The following is a 24,366-nucleotide window of genomic DNA, read 5'->3' on the forward strand; positions in this document are numbered from 1 at the left end:
CACGCACATGGAGACACACGCACATGGAGACACACGCACATGGAGACACACGCACATGGAGACACACGCACATGGAGACACACGCACATGGAGACACACGCACATGGAGACACACGCACATGGAGACACACGCACAAGACAAAGATCCCCCATATAGCCTGTAACAGACTGTAGGGGCAAGTGCTGTTAGCGAGCACCTATGAAGGTCGGAACGGTACACGAGGGGGTGGGTGGCCAGCACCACGCCCGACCGCCTTTGTCTCCCTAGTGGCGATGTTTACACACTGCACCAGGTACTCATTTGAGGCTGAGTCGACCTAGGGGAGGCCCGGGACTGGTTCAGATAATCGTCACTGGTGTTGGCCGTGAGCGGGAATCGAACTCGGGTCGCCAGGTTCATAGCGCAACGCGCTAACCGCTACACTATCACACACACACACATGCAGACATACACACAGACAGCCACACACACATGCAGACACACACACAGACAGCCACACACACAACACACACACACGCACAGACAGCCACACACACAGACACACACACACACATGCAGACACACGCACAGACAGACACACACACATGCGCACACACACGCACAGACACACACACACAGACAGCCACACACACAACACATACACGCACAGACAGACACACGCACATGCAGACACACGCACACAGACAGCCACACACAGACACACACAGACAGACACACACACATGCAGACACACGCGCAGACAGACACACACACACATGCACACACACGCACAGACACACACACACAGACAGCCACACACACAACACACACACGCACAGAAAGACACACACACATGCAGACACACGCACAGACAGACACACACACATGCACACACACACGCACGCACACGCGCCCATATATAGAGAGCACATCCCCCACGCACACAGACCGAGACGGGTTGTCGAGTGTGCACACAGACTCATCCCGATCCTACAGACATTCCGCACGGTATCATATTTACCATAATACTAAAGAGTGCAGTGTGATTCGTGTAGAATAATACTCATTGTGTGGAGCGTAGTTGTCTTGACAGCAATACCGTTGTAGTTGTGCCGTGTCGGATTTGTGCGAATTGCCTTCAGCTCTGAGTGCGCACGGCAGCCTCGTGTGAAGAATCCACGATCCAGAATTGTGCATCTCGCTGCGTCTGCGTCTTGGCAGCATCGCTCTCCAACACAGCCTCTGTTCCCCCGAATCGGTCTCCCACCACCACCAACTCCTCACCCAAACTCATCCCATCCCCTTATCCTCACCACTGTCATAATCTTCAGCAGCAGCAGTAACGATGACGGAGCCCAGTCGACGGGAGATGGAGCTGCACAATGCCGCTCGGCTCCACCAGCAGAGGAGGCTCAAGCAGAACACGCAGTTCTCCCACAAGGACTCGGCGGATCTCCTGCCCCTGGACGGCTTCCGAAAACTCGAGGCCGTAAGTGACATGAGCGCGCGTGTGTGTGTGTGCGCGTGTGTGTGTGTGTGCGCGTGTGTGTGTGTGCGCGTGTGTGTGTGTGCGCGTGTGCGTGTGTGCGCGTGTGTGTGCGCACCTGGGTATGGGGAGCGGTGGTGTAGCGGTTAGCGCTACGCTGCGCTACGAACCTGGCGACCCGAGTTCGATTCCCGCTCACGGCCAACACCGGTGACGATTATTTGAACCGGTCCTGGGCTTCCCCTAGGTCGACTCAGCCTAAAACGAGTACCTGGCGCGGTGTGTAAACATCGCCACTCGGGAGACAAAGGCGGTCGGGCGTGGTGCTGGCTATCCACACACTCGTGTACCGTCCCAGCCTTCATAGGTGCTCGCTAACAGCACTTGCCCCAACAGTCTGATAAGGCTACACGGGGTATATTTGTCTTTGCACATAGCCTCAAATGCGTGAGTAATTAGTGCGGTGTGTAAACATTGCCAGGGGCATGGTGCTGGTCACCCATCCCCTCGTGTGCTATGCCGTCCTTTGCAGGTGCCACTCGCTAACAACACTTGTCCCAATAGTCTGCGAAGGCTATACGGGGGATCTTCACTCTTGAGTGCCCCCTATAAAGTCCTTTAGCTGATAGCAGTGCAGATGATCCTCATCGTGGTTATTAATCGAGATGTGGGTTGTGAATTGCTCATCTTCGACGACGACGTGATGGGTTATTGATGGATGCGTGTTGATTGAAAGGTGTTTCGATTGATAATGATGACGATGGTGTGATGGAAGGATAAAGGATTGATGATTAGTAATACATATGATTGACAAGGGTTGATGGATGCTGATGAAGATGACAGTGATGAGGATGATGGATGGCGATTGATGACGACGATGATGTTACGGATTGGCGGTGCTGCTACTGTACTGATGATTCGGTTTAGGAAGTTCGTACCCTTGATGATTTTGTTTCACCACTGTCATGTTACGTAAGCTGTGCCCAGAGAAACCGCACGCATAGGAGGGGATAAACACTCAAACCATCCGATATACGGTACACACACAAATATAGAAATGGTCAACCTACTTGGTGTACTGCTATCTATTGGCCGACTCCTAGCCTGGAAGATTAGGAGTCTCGGCCTACAATGATCTTTGTGTGATCCATCAACCCCAACGCTCAAGGGCTGCATCAGAGCCTTGCACCGCATTCTCTGCGTCGGTAAGCCGAGGCCCAGTCCACCTGCACCCAGTGGGAAGGTCGCTCCTTCTTCCTCTGCTGTTCTCGTTGTCTAAAAATCCCTTTCGCCAGCCGTCCGTGCTGTCGTCTCAACCTGTCACGGTTTAAGTGACCACGCAAGACGTTCGGCTCCGCCTTTCACTCTCTTCTCGACAACGGGCATAAAATACGGTAATCACAATATAAATGCGTTTGTCAATCCAATGATGGATTCAAGGCTTCCAAAACGTGATGTGGTGACCATACTTCACCGCGCTGGTTAGTGCGGGTTGGCGAGTGAATTGGAGGATGGTGTGAGCAGGGAAGGTTCAGATGTCACTCACCCAGGTTGTTTATTTCTTAGCGCAGTGCGCTCACCACTGCACCACCGCTCCTCCACCCTCCCTCACCCCCGCCTCTTACACATATTTAATATATACGCCTCCTTGCTTCCAGTGATGCACATGTGCCGCCGGCTGTACATCAAAAATCATCAGCATCATCATTAGCCATGATCAATCCAATGCTGGAATAAAGGCCTCCCCCAAACCAACCGCATCTCTCGAAATCCCAATTGCATTGTAATCAGCGGTAATCTCAGTGGCATGCCGCCCTGGCACTCGTAAACAAAGCAGTTTCTGCCAGGCAACTACACAGCCAGGCAATTGTGGGGCTTAATGTGTCCATGCATATATGTATGCACGTGCAAGTCCTCAGGCTAACGGGCCTGCGTTGGCTGGGCCACGTAGCCCGCATGCCACATCCAGCGCATGCCCAAAGCAGCTTCTATTCGGCCGAATAGAGGGGGGTGAACGGGGTCGGCACGGGCTAGAGAAGAGATGGAATGATGTGGTACAGAGGGATGTGGATCTTATTGGACTTGCCAATGACCAGTACCAGCGGTGTCAAGATCGGCCTCTGTACACGAGGTCCGTAAAGGACGCTACTGGGCAGTTGGAGGCAGTAGCCCTCCAGCAACAACGGATATAAGAAGAGCGACGCTCATAACGAGGGGAGCGCAGGGCGGTTAAAACGCAGACAGTTGGCACAATGGGGAGTACAGGTGGTGCATCTGCCAGTCATCTCAGTCATCTCAGTCAGTCAACCCATGACACCCTGGGTCTGTTCCGTGACCTCCTGCCAGCGGGCCTTCGACACTTCGCGTGGCCTCAAAGTGCACCTAGCCTGGCACAAGCGCCGTGGTGACGTCACCGCCACTTAGCGGCGAACGGCGTCTGTTGTTGCACGATTGGCTACGTACGGTGCGAAATAATTTCAACATGCATCAGAATCATATATATATAGACCCACCCCCTCCTGTGCCGTGCCGGTCCTAATAGGTGCTTGCTAACAACACTTGGCCCAACAGCCGGTTGAGGCTGTACGAGCCACCTTGGCCTTTGTCCCGGTGTTGTTTGGGAAATGATCTACGCATGACGAGAGGGCGTGCGCTGCTAGCGATGCCAGTGGCAGCAGACTCACGTGCCGCTGTTGTGATTGTAACGGGGACAGCGGTGGTATTTGTGATATTTATAAGAGGGGCGACGAGAGGGATGATCGTCTCCCGTCTGGAGTCGTCCTCTCTTAAACTCGCTCGTGCGTGCGGCGGGAGAAGCGAAGCGTGCGAGCGGCTGCGGAGGGAGGGAGAGAGGAGCAGGGGAGGGAGGTGGTGCAGGGAGAGAGGTGGTGCAGGGAGGTGGTGCAGGGAGGGAGCTGGTGCAGGGAGGGAGCTGGTGCAGGGAGGTGGTGCAGGGAGGGAGCTTGTGCAGGGAGGGAGGTGGTGCAGGGAGGGAGCTTGTGCAGGGAGGTGGTGCAGGGAGGGAGATGGTGCAGGGAGGTGGTGCAGGGAGGGAGGTGGTGCAGAGAGGGAGATGGTGCAGAGACGGAGGTGGTGCAGGGAGGGAGATGGTGCAGAGAGGGAGGTGGTGCAGGGAGGTGGTGCAGGGAGGGAGCTGGTGCAGGGAGGGAGCTGGTGCAGGGAGGTGGTGCAGGGAGGGAGCTGGTGCAGGGAGGGAGGTGGTGCAGGGAGGGAGCTTGTGCAGGGAGGTGGTGCAGGGAGGGAGATGGTGCAGGGAGGTGGTGCAGGGAGGGAGGTGGTGCAGAGAGGGAGATGGTGCAGAGACGGAGGTGGTGCAGGGAGGGAGATGGTGCAGAGAGGGAGGTGGTGCAGGGAGGGAGGTAGTGCAGGGAGGGAGGTACTGCAGAGAGGGAGATGGTGCAGAGAGGGAGGTGGTGCAGGGAGGGAGCTGGTGCAGAGAGGGAGATGGTGCAGAGAGGGAGCTGGTGCAGGGAGGTGGTGCAGGGAGGGATGTGGTGCAGGGAGGGAGCTGGTGCAGGGAGGTGGTGCAGAGAGGGAGGTGGTGCAGGGAGGGAGGTGGTGCAGGAAGGTGATGCAGGGAGGGAGGTGGTGCAGAGAGGGAGATGGTGCAGAGACGGAGGTGGTGCAGGGAGGGAGGTGGTGCAGGGAGGGAGGTAGTGCAGGGAGGTGATGCAGAGACAGAGGTGGTGCAGGGAGGGAGTGCAGGGAGGTGGTGCAGGGAGGGAGGTGGTGCAGGGAGGGAGGTAGTGCAGGGAGGGAGGTGGTGCAGGGAGGGAGGTAGTGCAGAGTGGGAGATGCATAGTTTGTAGAGTATTGTTATTTGCGAGGGGAAACACGGTAAATGTGTTGTGTATTCATGAGGCGCTCCCCCCATGCGAAGTTTCCGTGTCCGCCTCTGGCACATATATCATTCAAAGACAAAGAACCCCCGTTTGTGACAAGCGCTGTTAGCCAGCAGCACCTATGAAGGCCGGCACGATACACGAGGGAGTGGGTGGCGAGTAGCAACCCTGGGCCGCCTTTGTCTCCCCGTTGGCGATGTTTACACACCGCACCAGGTGCTAATTTGAGGCTGAGTCGACCTAGGGGAAACCCAGGACCGGTTTAGATATCCGTCACACGAGCGTCCGGATTCGTCGGGCAGGGCGCTAACCGCTACACTACCGCTCGCCACACATCATTCAGACACGACACACACACACACACGCGCCACACACACGCCACAAACACGCCACACACACGCCAGACACACACACACGACACACACACACGCGCCACACACACACACACGCGCTCGCCCAATATACGTTGTACAGTGAGGGAAAAAGAGTATTTGATCCTCTGCTGACTTTGTACGTTTGCCCACTGACAAATAAATGATCAGTCTATAATTTTAATGGTAGGTTTATTTGAACAGTGAGAGACAGAATAACAACAAAAAAAATCCAGAAAAACGCATGTCAAAAATGTTATAAATTTATTTGCATTTGAATGAGGGAAATAAGTATTTGGCCCCCTCTCAATCAGAAAGATTTCTGGCTCACATGTGTCTTTTATACAGGTAACGAGCTGAGATTAGGAGCACACTCTTAAAGGGAGTGCTCCTAATCTCAGCTTGTTACCTGTATAAAAGACACCTGTCCACAGAAGCAATCAATCAATCAGATTCCAAACTCTCCACCATGGCCAAGACCAAAGAGCCCTCGTGGAGTTGCAATGAGCATGAGAACGGTGAGGAATCAGCCCAGAACTACACGGGAGGATCTTGTCAATGATCTCAAGGCAGCTGGAACCATAGTCACCAAGAAAACAATTGGTAACACAATATGCAGCGAAGGACTGAAATCCTGCAGCGCCCGCAAAGTCCCCCTGCTCAAGAAAGCACATATACATGCCCGTCTGAAGTTTGCAAATGAACATCTGAATGATTCAGAGGACAACTGGGTAAAAGTGTTGTGGTCAGATGAGAGCAAAATGGAGCTCTTTGGCATCAACTCAACTCGCCGTGTTTGGAGGAGGAGGAATGCTGCCTATGACCCCAAGAACACCATCCCCACCGTCAAACATGGAGGTGGAAACATTATGCTTTTGGGGTGTTTTTCTGCTAAGGGGATAGGACAACTTCACCGCATCAAAGGGACGATGGACGGGGCCATGTACCGTCAACTCTTGGGTGAGAACCTCCTTCCCTCAGCCAGGGCATTGAAAATGGGTCGTGGATGGGTATTCCAGCATGACAATGACCCAAAACACACGGCCAAGGCAACAAAGGAGTGGCTCAAGAAGAAGCACATTAAGGTCCTGGAGTGGCCTAGCCAGTCTCCAGACCTTAATCCCATAGAAAATCTGTGGAGATAGCTGAAGGTTCGAGTTGCCAAACGTCAGCCTCGAAACCTTAATAACTTGGAGAAGATCTGCAAAGAGGAGTGGGACAAAATCCCTCCTGAGATGTGTGCAAACCTGGTGGCCAACTACAAGAAACGTCTGACCTCTGTGATTGCCAACAAGGGTTTTGCCACCAAGTACTAAGTAATGTTTTGGAGAGGGGTCAAATACTTATTTCCCTCATTAAAATGCAAATAAATTTATAAAAATTTTGACATGCGCTTTTCTGGATTTTTGTGTTGTTATTCTCTCTCACTGTTCAAATAAACCTACCATTAAAATTATAGACTGATCATTTCTTTGTCAGTGGGCAAACGTACAAAATCAGCAGGGGATCAAATACTTTTTTCCCTAACTGTATATTCCAAGCGTTGTAACACACGGGGCCGCGTGCGCGTGCGTTCTTTAAACCAAAGGGGCATTGCGTCATTGTATTCCCCATCTATACATTGACACGGCAACGCACACGGCCGAGGCAGTATTTTTGCGCGAGACAGACGCGCATACAAATGACCCCCGCCGCTGTTCATTTCACGCCAAGGTCGCGAGGGCACCACGCGGTAGCGAGTTGGTGGCCGCTTGCGGTAGAGACGGCCCGGTCCTGCTGCCCCGTGCTGCTGCTACCGCCGCGGCCACTCCGCTTGTTTCACGCGGAGGAGAACAACGCCGCATTTTGTCTTTCCCTAGCACTGCTCCGCCCTATTGAGAATTGAGATTGTGAGAGGGGGAAAAAAACCCCACTTGAAGGTGTTTATTCGCTAATTTTGTAAATAAAAAAAATCTCGAAAAGTTCATCTCCGGTGTTAATTTATCTCTCATCTTGTAAAAAAAAATGATTGACACGACTCTGCCTCTTTGTATCTACACTGTGCCTATCCTTTGTCAATATAAATGCATTAATTCAAGAGGATATCTTGGTTGCATTTTTCATCACACAAAACGTGGTTAACTCTTTTTTTCCCCCCGTAGGCCCTTTTAGTTTTCGTAGTCTCTAGGCACAGTCCCCGCTGTGGCCTATTGGATAATAACGTCCGTGGGCCGACCTAGTTAATACTGTGGCGTGGTATTAAACCGCGATGGACGTTCAAGAATCGCCCCACGAAGTAATGCAAAACGAGTGTCAGCGTCATTGTGCAAGTTTGCTAAATAACAACAATGGCAATTCACATTCACCTGACTGGGATTACACAAATAGCAACCATCGCCTATCGGCCTCGTGCCGGGTCGCCCTGCGCCGCACAGAGACAGCTGCCACTGGGGGTGCCCTTCCAAAGTGATAAGATGCGATTCTGTGTTAAGGGACTTTCAATCGCCGAGCCTTTCAAGCAAGCGGCCTAGAAATTGCGAGAATTGTTATGTCAGCGATGCACCGCCACACCTCGCCGTCGTTTGCTTCCATCCTTCTGCCAGCTGCAACGACAAAGATCACCCGTACAGCGTGTAACAGACTGTTTAACACGTAGGCTGTTACGACCAACATTATCCATAATAAAGGGCTTTTTTGTAACAGACTGTTGGGGCAAGCGCTGTTAGAGAGTGACACCTATGAAAGCCGCCGGCACGCACACGAGGGGGTGAATAGCCAGCACGATGCCCGGCCGCCTTTGTCTCCCCAGTGGCGATGTTTACACATCGCACCAGGTACTCGTTTGAAGCTGAGTCGAACTCGGGAAGCCTCAGGGCCGGTTCAGATAATGGTCATTGGTGCCGGCCGTGAGCGTGAACCGCACTCGGGTCGCCGGGTTCGTAACGCAGTGCGCTAACCGCTGCGCCACCGCTCTACCAGCTACACACTCACACACACACAGTCTGTAATGTACTGCACTCGTGGGCAGCCAATTGAGATTCAAGGGTAATTACTTCGAGCGAGATTATTCTGCACACCCGACAGTGACACAATGGATGCCATCTGATGAATATATTGAGTTCACATTTCACAGTGAAATAATAACAATTCCGTTTTTGATACACGCTCCGTGTTCTAAATCAGCTCAAAATGTTTGGGTGTATTCCCCGTGGGGGAGCGGTGACGCTCACGGCTAACATCGATGACGCAATATATTTACTTGTCCTGGGCCTCCCCTATTTCAACTCAGCTTTAAATGACGACCTGGTGCGGTGTGTAAACATCAGCACTGGGGAGACAAAGGTGGCCGATTAGGGGGGGTATTGGCCACATTAACCGTCGGGTGCCATTTTGGCCTTCATCGGTGCCCATTAACAGAACTTGCCCCAAGCAGCCTGTCAAGCTATACGGGGGACCTTTGTCTTTGTCGTTCCTTACTGTGCGACCGCACATGGGGAACAGCTCCGTTCAGCGTGAAATGGTTTCCTTTGGAATGAGGAACCAGAGCTTCTCCTGAGCTAGTGGAGGAAACTCTACATTCACATGTCCGGGGCCAGTCTATCCATGTATGTTATTACTCCACTACTATACAAAGCACACATTTGGAAGGACACAAAAGTTGGAATCCTGCGCTGGGGTAGAATTCAATGCGAAGCAGTCACGGTGATCGACGTCACTCGCTCACTTACCGGCGGTCAGCCACCTCCTTACCACTCTTCTATCGCTACTACTACTACCATGGTAACCATTCCAATGAACTTCACTCGTTGATTGATCCACACGTGGTGAGGACTCGGTCTGCAAAGACTGATCGCTTCTTCTACATTGTGTTCAACCACCACACCGCGGGTCACAACACCACTCACTAACCAACTCACCAACCCACTCACCCACTCACTAATGCACTCACCCACTCACCACACTGCATGTCACTTTACTTCCCTTTCTGCTTCTTCCCTCGCACCGCTCCGCTTTGGCATAATTCCCCCCTGCCACCACCACCACCACCATCATCATCATCGTCGTTGTCTCTTCCCCGAGCTCTAACAATAACAACCTTGGTCGATTCAACAGACGCGCTAATCGCCATTCTCTATTCCACCTTCAGCGGTGCCGTCTGTTGCACTGTGCTTAGCAAACCGTAGAGTAAAATAAAAACGTGAGAGCTGCCGCAAAGTGACGTTTATACAACGTGCGTTCATAATGGAGTTTTTTTTGGGTTAGATCGCGATTATTTGAACCAGTCCTGGGCCTCCCCTAGGTCGACTCAGCCTAAAAACGAGTACCTGGTGCCATGTGTGAGCATCGCCACTAGGGAGACAAAGGCGGCCGGGCGTGGTGCTGGCCACCCACCCCCTCGTGTGCCGTTCCGGCCTTCATAGCTGCTCGCTAACAGCACTTGCCCCAACAGCCTGTTAAGGCTATAACGGGTGGATTCTGTCTTTGTAACGATGGTAGGGATCGATTAATCAATGCCGCCGCTGAAGCGTAAAACGTCAACAAAGGCAGTAACCCCGAGCGCTCGTGGATGTCGCGCGACCTCGAGCCTCCTCCTCCGCCACGTGCGCGTGACCGCCGCGCACTCTGCAAAAGGGGACGACGCAATGACCCCTTCCATTGGTGTCCCTTTGACTGGTGCGGTGGGGAGTGCTTGGGAGTGCTTGGGAGTGGCGGGGAGTGGTGCGGAGTGACGGGGCGTGGTGGGGAGTGATGGGGAGTGCTTGGGAGTGCAGGGGAGAGTGGTGGGAAGCTGACCAGCGATGGTAATTAACTCATTGCGCCTTGAATCATGAAAACGCTTTCTGGCGTAAGTGCAGACGCTAAAAAAGGTCCGATCGCACCTCCTGTCACATTCTCTGTGTGTAACCCGAATTGTCTTGATCATCAAATACTTTTGAGAAGAAAAGAAAAACAGGTCCCGAAGATCGCATTGCTCGTTGTTTGTGCAATTAGTTTTTTTTTCATCGGGAAAATATAAACAGAACTTCGTTTTATGTCTATGAATATAATTGCAGTGTGTCTTTACTATGACAAAGGGTCCTTATTGAAATCGCGCACTCCTATGCCCGAGACGCCGGGGCGTCCCAGAGCGCCACCATCTCAAATAATTGGATGGGCACCCCCTCTGGTGTCGAGAATCACCCTGCCTCTGTACACCGCAGTGAAGGCGGTCGGCAGGGCGCGTGTTGGTGGTGGGGTAAAGTGTGGGTAACTCCCACCTCTTCCGAGACGTCCGGCGAGTTTGGAAGAGTAGGCCAAAGTTTCATCGATGGGGGCTCTCTGGAGCTCCCTCTCGTGGAGGTTCTTCCGCCACAAGGAACGAGCAAGGTGCAGGAACGAGCAACGTGCAGGAATGAGCAATTCCAGGGCTGCATCGTTACCTGCTGCTGCTGCTGCGTCTATCTTGTCGTCATAAATCGGTGTTCTTCATTCCAAGGCACACGGGCCATTGGTGGTCCCTGGTGGCCTTCAGTGCGGCCCCCGACACTACACAAAGAGTGAAAACACTCCCCAATCATCGTGCCGCTGTCAAACACCCAATGGTTTCAAATGCGCGGCGGCTCTCACACTGACGTCCTATCATACGAGAGTGGCCTCTCTCTGAAAAATGAGTGAAGAGGGCTGCCATGTAACGACCCTAACCGCGCTTCTTGTTTCTCCCCTACCGCGCGCCGATCAGCAACCTCCTTACTCGCTCCAAAAGCGCCTGCTGGAAACTCACCTCTCCAAGCTGCGATCTGACCCGCACGCTCCGCTCACCGCCTCTTCCACCACGGAGCCCGCTCAGCTCACCTCCGCTCAGCTCGCCTCGACCCAGCACACCCAAGCGCCCAACTCCGGGACCCCTTCTCCGACCCCTACCCCGACTCCGACCCCCGAGACCCTCACTCCGACCTCCGAGACCATCGGGGCCCCGTCTCTGGAAATCCTCACCGCGGTCCACGAAACCATCGCCCTGCTCCCGAAAGCCGTCGTGCCGACGCTGGAGACGCTGTCCCTGGTGGTCGAGACGAAGGCCGCTACGGCCGTTCCCCTGTCGCCCGTGCTGGAGAGCCAATCGTCCCGCGAGGAGAGGGAAGAGGCGGCCACGCGCGAAGAAGGAGGAGGGGGAGCGCCCGCGCACGACTCGCTCCGCGTGCGCTGCAAGGTGACGATCCGGGGGGGGGGGGGGGGGGGTGGGGATCGTGGTCCGTGCGTTTGTTGCTGGCGCGGCCGCCCTTGTTAATAATGTAACTGCGAGTGTGTGAGTGAGTGTGTGAGTGAGTGCGTGTGCGAGTGAGTGTGTGAGTGAGTGTGTAAGTGAGTGTGTGTGTGAGTGAGTGTGTGAGTGAGTGTGTGAGTGTGTGTGTGAGTGAGTGTGTGAGTGAGTGCGTGTGTGAGTGAGTGAGTGTGTGAGTGTATGAGTGAGTGTGTGAGGGTGAGTGGGTGTGTGAGTAGTCCGGCAAAAACAACTCCCTATCTCCTCGTGGTGCCGGACGGCAACGCTGTGGTGGGCAGTGCCATGGGGGGAGGGCCAATTTAGATTGGCCTTTCCCTTCATGGCGTTTGTAACCACCACAGCGGCCAAAAGGGGGCTCTGGACGGGTGCAAGGGGCTGGCAACCCCTCCACCTTCAATTAACTACCACTAAACTACGATGTAAAAAACTTATTAAGCTTGTGCCGGAGGTCTCGGGGAGACAGGCGTCTATGGCGTCTCCTGGCCAAACCCCATTTGGCGGAGCCGGGAGATTGAATCCTTTCCCTCGCGGCTCCTTCAGAAACAACAAAAAGCCACTTCGGATGGCCACGCAGAATGTTCGAACGCTCACTGCGGAGGAGAGGCTGGCACTCCTCTGTCGGGAGCTGGACCGGTACCGCCTGGATCTCTGAGGTATTCAGGAGGTCCGGTGGACCGGCTCTGGCTCCTGCCACCATGAGGGGTGGACAGTCCTCTACTCGGGGGAGAAGACTGCCACACAACAGAGAGTGGCAGTCTTCTACTGAACAAAATAATGAAGGGGCGTGGGAGCGTGGCGAGGAGTGGTGGTCGTGGTTACTTAACCCCCACGGAAGACGAACATCCATGGAGGGATGCAGGCAAGGCCGATGAGTTAGATGCCTTCTATGACCTCCTGTCACAGGTGCTGGCTAAAGTGGCCCCTCGGGATAGAGTAATCTTTTTGGGTGACTTTAATGCCCGAGTTGATCATGATGCTAGCACCTGGTCTGGAGTGATTGGAAGACATGGGCAAAACGGTAGGAGGCTGCTAGATGTGTGTGCAGCCCATGGGCTTGTAATTACCAACACGCTGTTCCAGCATTGGCGCATCCACACAACATCATGGATGCATGCCGGGTCCAAGCAAGAACATCTGCTGGACTACATAGTGACGGAACAGTGGATGCGGGCCCATGCCCTTGACACCAGGACCTACCGTGGAACTGATCTGCCCACTGATCATCGACTTGTCATCTGTAAGATGCGCCTGCCATTCTTCCACTCTGGTGGTGGGTGTGCACCCAGGACCCCATTCAAACCCATAGTGGCAAGGCCACAGCTAGCTGATGAAAGTTACAAGCAAGAATTTCATCATCGCTTGCGGCTGGAGTTGGAATCGTCCCCCACTACTCCTGATGTCGAGGGAAAATGGGCGAGGTTTAGGACTGTGGCTCATGCAGCTGCGATGGCTGCTTTGGGTACATGGTCCAGACCTCCTCAGAGACCCTGGCTGACAGAGGAGGTGTTCAGGATGGTTGAGAAAAAGCGACAGGCCCACTCTCATCGTCTATAGCATCCCACGTCAGAGAATGAGGAGGCTTACCGCAGCCTTTGCTCGGAGGTTCGGAGAGCCGTGAGGCGCTGCAAGGATGGTTGGTGGTCGCGGATTGCTGAGGAGATGGAGTCTGCCTCAATGGCCCGCGATCACAAATCGCTCTTTAATTCCATCAGGAAAGTAACCTGCAGCGCCAAGCCTATTACCATCATTAGGGTAAAGAGAGGTGATCCAATCTCCGACCCCCAGGAACAGGTTTGCAGATTTGCTGAGCATTTCTGTGAGGTCCTGGGGGAGGGGAGATCCCTCAGCCTGGAAAACGTCGTGGGACAAAGTGGGTCATCCCCACTTTGTCCCACGATGATCTGGTAATTGCTGCTCACTCAGAGGAGGAGTTGGAGGTGCTGCTGCTGAACCTGGAGCTTGTCACTAAGAGGTGGAGACTTACCATCAGCCCCTCCAAAACTAAGCACTGCCTGAATGTTGTACTATTGAACACTCGCAGCGGCCGTTACAAATTCGGTGTAGGCCACGCGTGCCGGAAACACGATCCACATTTGATGAATGACATCGCAAATTACTGAAGTGGGTAGTCGCGTAGCAACATCGCCTCCACCCCCCCCCCCACCTAGTGGCAGATGAACGATCACTTGTATGTATGTTGAACTTCTGTCCCACCTACCATGCTAATCCGAGGTGCGGGGGGGGGAGACAAAAACTGAACACATAAAGCCGGCCAATGCCACGTACACCTCGTGGCACAAAGAGGCACCTGCCACTGAGGGTCCCCCTGCGGCAGGGCGACTGCAGACATACGGCATGGGTGGCGCGGTATGAATCAACGAACAAATGCTCTCACGTGGCAGAGCAGGTGGGAATGTATTGCTGCCCTCTACAGCGTCGACCAGAGGTCAGGTGAAGGGATCTGAGCCGTAGCTCTTTGACATCTGCTTCTTTTCTCTCGCATGGAGGGTGATGGCACTGCCCTCTGGCAGTGGATTTGTTTTCATCCCGTGACGCCTCGAGCGGACGAGGGTTCTGTAGACCCTGCTCGTTGACCAGAGCGCAGAGGGTAGAGCCGTGCGATACGTCAGGGAAATTTTCTGGCAATCGTTGTCTGCAATATTAATCGGCAACGATGGCAACTTGGTACGCCAATGGGACAGTTGGGGAGTTCTGTTTAGAAAACAAAAGACAAGTTGGCGCGGCAACTATTGGCGGTCAAAATTGCCTCTAAAATGTCCCTGGTTTACCGCGGCATTAACAAGGTCAGGGCGACCTCGAGCCAATCCCGTACGAGCGCTCCGGGGTGCACGATGCATGCTCTATACTTTGAGCGCCATCCTCTCTCGCATGGCGTGCCTTTTATTCAGCGAGGCTTTCCTCGATACATCAATTACATCAGTGATAATACTGTATCATTATTATTGTTGTTGTTGTAACGACGGGCGTGATAACGGCACAGCGCAGCTTGCATGGTGGGGCCGCTGAGTCGTCGCCTGGCACCTGGGCCTCTCCGGCGGCTCACGAGCACCGGTGCAGTTGCACCGCCTGCGCACGGGGCAGCTACGCTACAGTGGGGTGCGTGTGGGGGGGGGGATGTGTGGGGGTGTGGGGGGGGGGGGCGAAACATCAGCAGTTGGAGATAGGAAGAGAGTGCTTCGGAAGCAACGCGTATCAACCACGCATCGACCGCGTATGGACCGCGTATCGACCGCGTGTTAACCGCCCGTTCGCCGCTTCGTTTGCCCCCCCCCCGTCCCCGGCCGTGTGTTGCGGCTCGCAGTGCGCCGGCGGGGACGCGACGGCCGCGCTGTGCACGACGCGCGCCGCCAACCTCGTCTCCCGCGCGTGCACCAAGCGGCTCCGGTGAGTGGTGATCGGCAATCGGCGGGCGACGCTCGCGCCGTTTGCGGTGCTCTCTAGCGCGGGGCGCTCGCTTCAGCTCCGCGAGAGGCCAAAATGACAAAAAAAAGTCATTTGACCGAGTAAATAAATAAATAATGACAGAGCACCCGCGGAAGTGAGAAAAAAAAACGCGAAATAATTTATCGGCTGTGACCGTTTACTCGGAGGGAATTGCCCGCGACGTCAAACGGCGCGGGATGGAAGAGCCTCGGTGGGGTTTTAAATTGGATGAACCCCGACGGAGAAGCAGGAGGAGCAGGAGGAGCAGGAGTCAGATTTCTTTTTTCCGACCTCTCTCCGCTCACTGTCAAGCGCCCTTCCCCACCACGCCGACCTGTTCGGGGCTCTCTGCCCCCCATTCTCGCCCCATTGCCTCTGAAAACAAAACAAAAAGGCCATCGCGTGCCCCCTGCGACCACGAGATGCCCGCCCTGCCGCCCCTATTCATGACAGCGTCTTGAGTGAGCAGCTGCACTTACAAAGTTGTCCAATTCCTACCGCGTAGGTTTGCGAGCTGCGTGGCTCTCGGCGCGCGCGGCGAAACGTATGACACTGTGCCGTACGACACCCGGCACGGCCTGAAAGCGCATCGGAGCGTTATTACAAATCCACACGACGCACGCCTGGACGAATATATAGCCACGCTCACAGGGCCCTGAAGCTCACCACTGACAGTAGATCAAGCGGACGTCGCTCACTTACCCCTGTCGAGACCTTATGATTGCCCTCGCCTATCCTGGATCCATCACATCCATCACATGAGTTCCGCGCATGCTACTGCCAATGAGCCTTGAGACGAGGTCATCCGCAGAGGTCTTCGCGGATCGATGCAACGGAGCCCAGCTATCCGCGTGACCTGACATTGCCCAAATGCCGAAAACAAACTAAATATAACAGTAAAGTCACGTAGAATGAGAATAAAATAATAAATTAATAAAATAAAATAACACAATAAAATTATCACGACGTTTCGGCCACAACACAAGTGGCCTTCATCAGGTGAAGGGACGAGACTGTCTCGAGGACAGCGCTGGTGCGCTAAAGAAGATGAATCCTTGCAGTCACGAAAGCTTTAAATCGAAATTTAAATATAACAGGGCACGTTCCAAGCAACGTCCCCGCCCCCTTCAAAGCCGCTCATTCGTAGCTGAGACAACGAATGGCCACACGTGACAGGGCATCGCCTGTTTAGCGACGACAGCGGGAGATGGGCCTTTTGCGTAAGGAGAGGGAGCCAGAGATGGGTCTGGAGGCAGGCGAGCAAAAGAGGAGTCGTACAGAATCGAAGATGAACAATCGGTAACAGAGGTTGTTTTGCGTTAGATCGCGTAAATGTGAATTTGTCGTCAAAACCCGCCACCACCTGACGCAGCAAATCAGTAAGGTTTGTCACGTAAACAAAACGTGCCAATTAGTTACTAATTCAGTACACCGTTGTGTTGGAGAGTAAAGCCACAATAATATTTACAATTCAAGTACCACACGTTTCGCCGGTAATTACAATCAGCCTCATCAGGCGACAAGAGAGGGCAGTGTATCCGGCCTCCTTGCAGACGCACGGAGGCACTGCAGACCGGAAGGAAACGCACGTCTCGATGCAAACGTGGCATGCGTGTGTCATCGTTTTTCCCCGAGGTAAGAAATTACAATTCAAAAACTCGGCTCTCATCTCATGAATACGCACAGAGGCTGCGTGCCTCAGGTCTGACACCAGTCTCAAATTTAGCGCTTTAAAGAAAATGCCTTTCAATCGACCTTCAGCCGTGACCGCCCACTCTTGCTGCTGCTGCTGCTGCTGCTGCAGCTGCTGCTGCTGCTGCAGCTGCTGCTGCTGTAGCTGCTGCTGCGTAATTTGGCCGAAACGTCGTCACTGCGTTCGCTCGTCTGCGCGTCACAAAACGACGGCGACTCGGAGCTGCAATTAATATTACTTTAAATAATGCAATGTACACGTGACGAATAAGCGTTGACGCAGCCATGCAGGTAAAGTAAAACAAATTCAAGCGTTCCGTTGGAATGCATTCACAACGGAACTCGTGATCGGGTGGGTTCCAGCACTTGTTTCTTGCATTGTTCGACTTTATTTAATTCGAATTTTGCCTTTGTCGTTTTGGTGACCCAGGTTACTCTTGCAAATGTGACTCCTCTATCCTGGTCTCTCGCGCTTCCGCCAACCAGTTAAACAAATATGATTGTACCTGCCTGTATACCTGTCCCATCTGATTACATTTCTACCCGGCTGTCGACTTGTCCGTCTGATTACCTGTCTACCTGCCTGTCTACCCGTCTATATGTTTATGTCTACCCGGCTGTCTACCCGGCTGTCTGCCTGTCCGTCTGATTACCCGTCTAGCCAGCTGTCCTACCTGTCTGCCCGATGACCCGTCTAGCCGGCCCTCTACCTGTCGACGCGCTCACGTGCCCACGGTTCTCCACCCCAGGCTGCAGGACTGGGGCGAGGAGGAGCGGGGGGGGCCGCGGAGCGCGCGGCCGGGGGGAGCCACGGCGCTTATCGGGGGGCTACTGCTGCAGCTGGGAGGCCGCACGCTGCGCTGCTCCGCATGGGTGATCGGTGCGTGGGGTCCTCTTTCTCGCGCACCCCCCCCACCCCACCCTCGCCACCGCCCCACGCTCTGAACCACACCAGAACAGATATTTAAACTAAACCTAAACAAGTTTATTTTTTATTCTACCAGGTAAGGCCCCACTGAGCTATGTCGCTGTGTTTTTTTTTTCGGAAGCGACCTGGCAATCACAAATGATAGCGCAACAGAGTGGCTGAACGCCGCGTGGAAATGTATCGCAGCCGATGCTCTAAACGCGTTGTGACTTTTATTCTAAACGTGGAGAGAAAGACCGGAGGACCCGGAGAAAAACCCACGCGACCGCGAGGAGAGAGATATACAGCAGCAGGCGTCAGGGTCGGGATTGAACCCACGACCTCATGCATACCAGGCGAGGTAGTTAACATCTAGCCACCGTGGCGCCCCCACTCTGCCAACACCCCTCCCTGCAAGACCCCACTCACTCTTGTGACCCTACACCGACCTCCTACCCTGCCGTCACACCGCCCTGCGTCACCCCCTCCCCCCCACCACCACTTTGACCGCAACCCCAACTCAGCCTTGGAGTGAGGCGTGCGCACAGCCTCCTCGCGGCGGTCAAGGGCTGGACGACGTTAGGCAGACGTCGTTGTGAATAACGCCAGCCTCGTCGACGAGCACGGAACGCGCGACACGGACGCGGGGTCGTGTCACGGACAACCGAGACGTGTGAAGGCAGCGCTGTTCCCCCGAGCCGTCGAGACCCCAGAGAGCAGCGCTCTCACCTAATTTACAGCTCCCCCTTTAGTCTCTCCCTTCTTCCACACACCCCACTGCCCCCTACAAATTGGGCCACTGACGCACGTGCAATTCTCACTCTTAAATTTTCTTCCCCCTCCACCCCCCTTCCGCACGACGTGGCACCGCCTCTGACCTCACGTGGCTTTCTCAATATTATTGTGCGAATGTCTCATTGGAACGCTGTCTTCTCGACAGTTCTGTTTCTTCACCTGAAGACGGCTGCTTGTGCTGTGGCCGAAACGTCGTGATAATTTTACTGTATTATGTTTTATTTTTTATTATTTCCCTTCTACGTGACTTTACCGAAAGAACCGAGAAGATGAATGTCGATTTGTTTGGGAAGAGGCCGGAGATTGGGAGGCAGTCAATTTTCACATCTCGCCATGCACTCCCCACACCGTGCCCAACGGGGGAGCCGTCAGTCGAGCCCCGAAGCAATTACGCGCCACCACTCTGACAGGGCATCTCGCGCCAGGGGCTCCCACAGCCCTACAGCCGAGAGAGCTGAACGGCTCCCGACCACCATTCCCCGCTCGCGCCACGTTACTACTGTGGGGGAGGGAGAGGGGGGCGGCAGCGTCATGCCACGCATAGGGGCCCAGTCGGTCACAAAGGGGGCACCCGAATCAACAGATAAACAAGTACAAACAAGTACAAACATGCGAAGACAATTTCCCCGCAAAATTTCCAATAGTTAACCACCAATGCCAACAATGTCGTTTACAAATTAAAAGAAAATAATTTCCGAAAAATGCGCACAGCGTTAAATCTCGTAGCGTCACGTTGCAGATACACACGCACAGGAATCCACAACGTGAAACATGTGTCTAACATGTGTCTAACACCGCGTTGGCTAGAGGCGTGAACATGGGATCCACGTCTTGTGGCCTTGGTAACGCGGGTGGGTTGCAGAGGCTGGGGGCGCGTGGGTACAAGCGACCTTGATTGGGCTGCCTCTATACCACAAACGGGTGAGATCCACTGCAATAAAGTGATGATAATGAAGACATTCAATATCGTGAATACTACCATGATGAAGATGATCCGCATCTCAACACATCATTGTATTCATCATCCACAATGTGTGTTTTTCATTATCACAGTCGTGGCTTAATGTCAGTTGCATCTGTCTGGGTCAACGACCCACGTAAAATAATTCCACGCCCAGCAAACCACGTCGAGAATACCTCTCGCTATGGCTGTGGCTACCAGTCACGTGCCACCTACTCAAGTCTCCCAGCAAGCCGGAAAATATTCAGTGAGACATTAAGCCCTAGCGCTCAATTTACAATGCATACGATTCCGTTTACCGCCTTGAGTCGGGCAGCTGGGACGGGCTGATAACCATATTCCTGCGCGATCGCTATAAATAACAAATGCACGTTGTACGCAAGCTCTGAATTACGCTTAAGAAGCGCGCGGTATGGCGAGGCGCAGAGGCGGAAGGCACAATGCGAATCGGAGACAACATGTTGACCGTTAAGGAAATGAGGCGAGCTTGGGAAAGGGCTCATCGTGGCTTCGAGAGGGTGGTGGCCGAGGGCGAGACTGGTGGTGGTCGGGCAAAGGAGCCACCACGTGCCCAGGGATGGTGGGCTACCGATGGCAGTGCTGCGAGTGATAATTAATCCAGGTGCAAAGGGTGCGATGTCGCGTGGCATTGCATAATGGCGATGGTTGGTGGGATAATGGTGATGTTGTGGACTGATGATGAATTCACGTCGTCGATTGATCATAATGAAGACGACCATGATGATGTAATCCTCAATGCAAAAAAACCCCTCTTCTTTAATAGGTTTTGGCCATATATAACAAAAGCAGCACCACTCCTGAAAACGAGTTCTGTGACTCAGCGAGTATTTATTTGATTTTATATACAAAACATAATTATGAATATATCGCACATAGAGGCGCTGACAGCTGTTGATAACAATCCAAGGCAGAATTTATTCATAATAAACATACATTTAAAATTCTAATTTGTGCTCAAAACATCAATTGAGCGTTTGGCAAATTAACCCGAACCCGTCCGTCGCAATCGCTTGCGTGGAATATTCAACAGGCGGTATAAATTCACACCGCCTTCACCACGGATGCCCTATTTGTTAACGAGGTCTCCATGTGTCCACGCAGACGACGACGACGACTCGACGGACCTGCAACTGGGCCTGGAGACGCTGCGAGACTTGCAGGTACCCACAAAGACAAAGATCCCCCGTGTAGCCTTAACAGACTGTTGAGGCAAGTGCTGTTAGCGAGCACCTATGAAGGCCCGGCCGCCTTTGTCTCCACAGTGGCGATGTTTTTATGCACCGCACTAGGTACTTAATTGAGGCTTAGTCGACCTAGAGGAGGCCCATGACCGGTCCAGTTAATCGTCACAGGTGTTAAACGTGAGCGGGAATCGAACTCGGGTGGCCAGGTTCGTAGCGAAGCACGCTAAGCACTGCACCACCGCTCCCCGCAAGTGCCCACACCCACTGCTGCACCCCCAAGAACCACCTCCACTGGCATCCAGATATCGCCGGTTCGATTCCATCTCCCCGAGGCGCAGCTGTAACAAGGGCGTGGGTTCCGTTGCCCAGCAGTGTGAGAACACAACAGGTGGAGGTGGGGGGTAAAGTGTGAGTACTCCCACCTATTTCAAGACGTGTGGCCAGCATGGAAGAGTAGGCCAAATGCCCCTTCACAGGAGCCCTAGAGTAGTGGTTCTCAAACTTGTTTTGTTGAATTGTTTCAACCGAGTAGCCCCCCCTTGCCTGACCCAACATGGTTCTGAGAAATACATTTACGAATAATGAACATAAATACCTTAATAAATTGTTCCCATGTTGTGAGGTATCCCTAAGGAGCTGCTAATAATTGCAAGCGAATAAAAAAAAGCAACGGACGTTCTTGCACGCATGACGTATTGTGTTATCGCTCGCTGGTGACTCTTGGAAACCAACATTGTTTACGATCAATGAGTTTAGAAAGGTCTTTTATATCGTACGAGGTTGCCATATGGGCGTAAATGTTATTTTGATATTGACACTTTCATGAGTGACTATTCAACAATGACTTTCACGGAAGATATAATTTCACACACATTTATAAATAACCTCACGTGCCCCCGGGGGTCCGCGTACTCCCGGGCTGAGAACCACTCCCCTTGAGAGTGGGAGGGGCCTTCTGTCAGCAAGTGGCGTGAGCAAGACATTGCAGGGCTGCACCTTTACCTGTTTGTCCACCTGTTCACAGGTGTCGATAGACCTGGAGAGGGACTGCCTGGTCGTGGGCGGTGAAGTCAAGGAAGAGATCCCGTTTATCAAGGAGAGTTAGAACGCGTGAGGACGCGGGGTCGTGTTTGAGCGTGTGGACGTGCACACGCCACGCACGGCGGCTGAGAGGTGGCCACCGAGATCCGGTCACAGCTCCCACATCTCACGCCCCGCACGCACAACGCAACCACGGCAGCTCCCAATACAACCAGGCGCAGGCCAACGTAGGACCAACACGTGGACAGCCACTCGGCATGGGCGTCCTGACATAGCGACCACGCTGGAATTGGGATAGGAAATAAGCAAAGTAACTCCTTCACGTATTCATCGCTCCACCTAAGTAAATAAAGAACCTACTCCTTACTCATCACATCGGCCGCACGGCCTCCTGGGAATGCAAAACGTCAGCAGCATTGGTTCAATTCGAGCAAGCTCTGGATCGGTTTCGACGGTCTCTCATCAGCCTTGCTGAAATCAATGCTGGTGAACTGCCCGATGTTACTGGTAAAGGACCATCACTTAAAGATATGGGTCCTAAACTTTGATTTAAAGCTTTCGTGACTACAGGGATTCATATTCTTGGTTCTTTCGGTAAAGTCACCTAGAAGGGAAACAATAAAATAATAAAAATATAAAACAATAAAAATTCTCACGTTTCGACTGCACACAAGCAATCATCATCAGGTGTGAAAACCACAACATTAAACTTTTTCTCAAATTTTCTTCTTGTGGTTTTCACACCTGATGATGATTGCTTGTGTTGCCGTCGAAACGTCGTGAGAATTTTATTGTTTTATATTTTTATTATTTCCCTTCTACGTGACTTTACCGAAAGAACCAAGAATATATATGGGTCCTAGTCAATGCTGGAATCGGTTAATCAGACCACGGAGGTCTTGCCTACCCCTCGCAGCCACCCTTCTTTCATCTGGTGGAGCGTTTACTCGTTCCTGTCGGGGTTGCTGAGTGAGCGAGCGAGTGGCAGGCTTCAGGAGTAGCCCGAAATGCTGAAACCATCAGAACTCCGTCTCTTCAGCATCCACCCCAACCCAAACCCTCCAAACTCAGTTACGGGTTTCAATTGAAACCAGGCCCTCAAAAATGTTCAGCATTGCATGTACAGAAGCACTCAGCCTTATCCAGACCACCTGCTCGAAGGGTTGAGAAAACGTGGCTATCCTTCCAACGACAAAAACGGCCAAGTTCAGTTTTGGACATGCAATGCTGCACACCACCTTTGTGTGTTCCTAAATCTATTTGTTTCCAGCCTGCAGTAAAGTTCTCGTTGCGATGGCCATTCTCGTAATTTACAGATTTCAACGTCCTTCTCAAACGACGCCCACGAGCCACCACGCACCGGTGCCCCGTTTCCACGCTCGCAGACGTTCCCCGTTCACACACAAATCGAGTCGTTAACATTGCTGTACGCGCCTGATAGTTGGTAAACACACAAACCCGTGCCGTGATGGATCGCAGGCGGAGGGGAGGGGGATAGCGTTTGACGATGCCTTCCTGTCACGGACCCACTTAGCCAGCAGTCGCACGAGAAGGGCGAGTGGGTTGGCATTTTTCATTCACTTTCAAACACTCGTGCTCTCCGAGTGGCCGAGTCGAGAGCAACATTTGAACGCCCAGCTCGCGACGGCCTCGTGTGTGTGTGTGCGCGTTGCGGCCGAACGCGAGCGGCCAATATATCAACGAGACTGTCAGGCTCGCCGGCGAGACGCGCGCCACCCCCGGCAAGCACGCCCGACTGTTATCAGTCGACAGCCAAGGCATAAAACCGTCGGCAAACCCCGCAGTCTGGGCAAGCGCTGGGGTCTCTTGCACCCGAGATTTGGACGCAAAGCACGTCCGTGGTCACCGCCAGTGGCGCAGCTATCGAGAGTGCAGGCGGTGCAACTGCACCGGAGACACCGGAGAGGCCCAGGTGTCAGGATATGATGCCGGGGGGCGCAAGGAGGCGTAGGGGGACCCAAAGAAAGTTCCTTGCAAAGGGGACCAACAAACGCTACGACCACCGGTTAACAATCGCAGCTCCAACGCTAGTTTTGTATGTGATCATGTTTTCTAAAGCCGCTTCTTCAGTGTTCTATACCGTGTGCCTGTGGCGATTTGATACAAATGTACGCAGCCGTAAGAGTACGCAGTGGCACGCACGTGATATTTTGGCGCATATTGGGAATGTGTGTTTTTGATGTGTAGCGAGCGCGGGGGAAACAATATGACAAAACGCTGTTATATGGAAATAAATGTCGCCTAAACAGTTTCGTGCTGACATTTGCCTTGTCTGAACTATACGCGGGGTGGAGTGTCAAAAAAAGTGATAGTGTCATTGCTTTAACAAACACAATCCGATTGAAAATGAATCCTATTGAAG

The 24,366-nt window shown here is 53.3% G+C and overlaps 1 protein-coding gene across 1 annotated transcript; it reads left to right on the plus strand.

Moving 5' to 3' along the window:
• The first annotated feature begins 586 nt into the window (after nucleotides 1–586).
• LOC116940091 (nuclear receptor-interacting protein 3-like) lies at nucleotides 587–24,253 on the plus strand. The gene is made up of 6 exons (XM_076065439.1): nucleotides 587–1,469; nucleotides 11,399–11,866; nucleotides 15,261–15,343; nucleotides 17,824–17,954; nucleotides 20,860–20,918; nucleotides 21,967–24,253. The coding sequence occupies exons 1-6, from the start codon at nucleotides 1,326–1,328 to the stop codon at nucleotides 22,045–22,047; spliced, it is 966 nt and encodes a 321-aa protein (XP_075921554.1). The 5' UTR covers nucleotides 587–1,325; the 3' UTR covers nucleotides 22,048–24,253.
• The last annotated feature ends 113 nt before the right edge of the window (nucleotides 24,254–24,366 follow it).

This window comes from Petromyzon marinus, chromosome 7 (genome assembly GCF_048934315.1).
Source record: "Petromyzon marinus isolate PM22_M1 ecotype Great Lakes invasive population chromosome 7, UKy_Petmar_22M1.pri1.0, whole genome shotgun sequence".
Taxonomy (NCBI): Eukaryota; Metazoa; Chordata; class Hyperoartia; order Petromyzontiformes; family Petromyzontidae; genus Petromyzon; species Petromyzon marinus.

Coding starts and splice junctions, on each gene's coding strand:
- LOC116940091 (XM_076065439.1), top strand. CDS start 1,326: ATGACGGAGCCCAGTCGACGGGAGATGGAGCTGCACAATGCCGCTCGG. Junction 11,867..15,260: donor CGCTCCGCGTGCGCTGCAAG/GTGACGATCCGG, acceptor TGCGGCTCGCAG/TGCGCCGGCGGGGACGCGAC. Junction 17,955..20,859: donor CTGCTCCGCATGGGTGATCG/GTGCGTGGGGTC, acceptor GTGTCCACGCAG/ACGACGACGACGACTCGACG.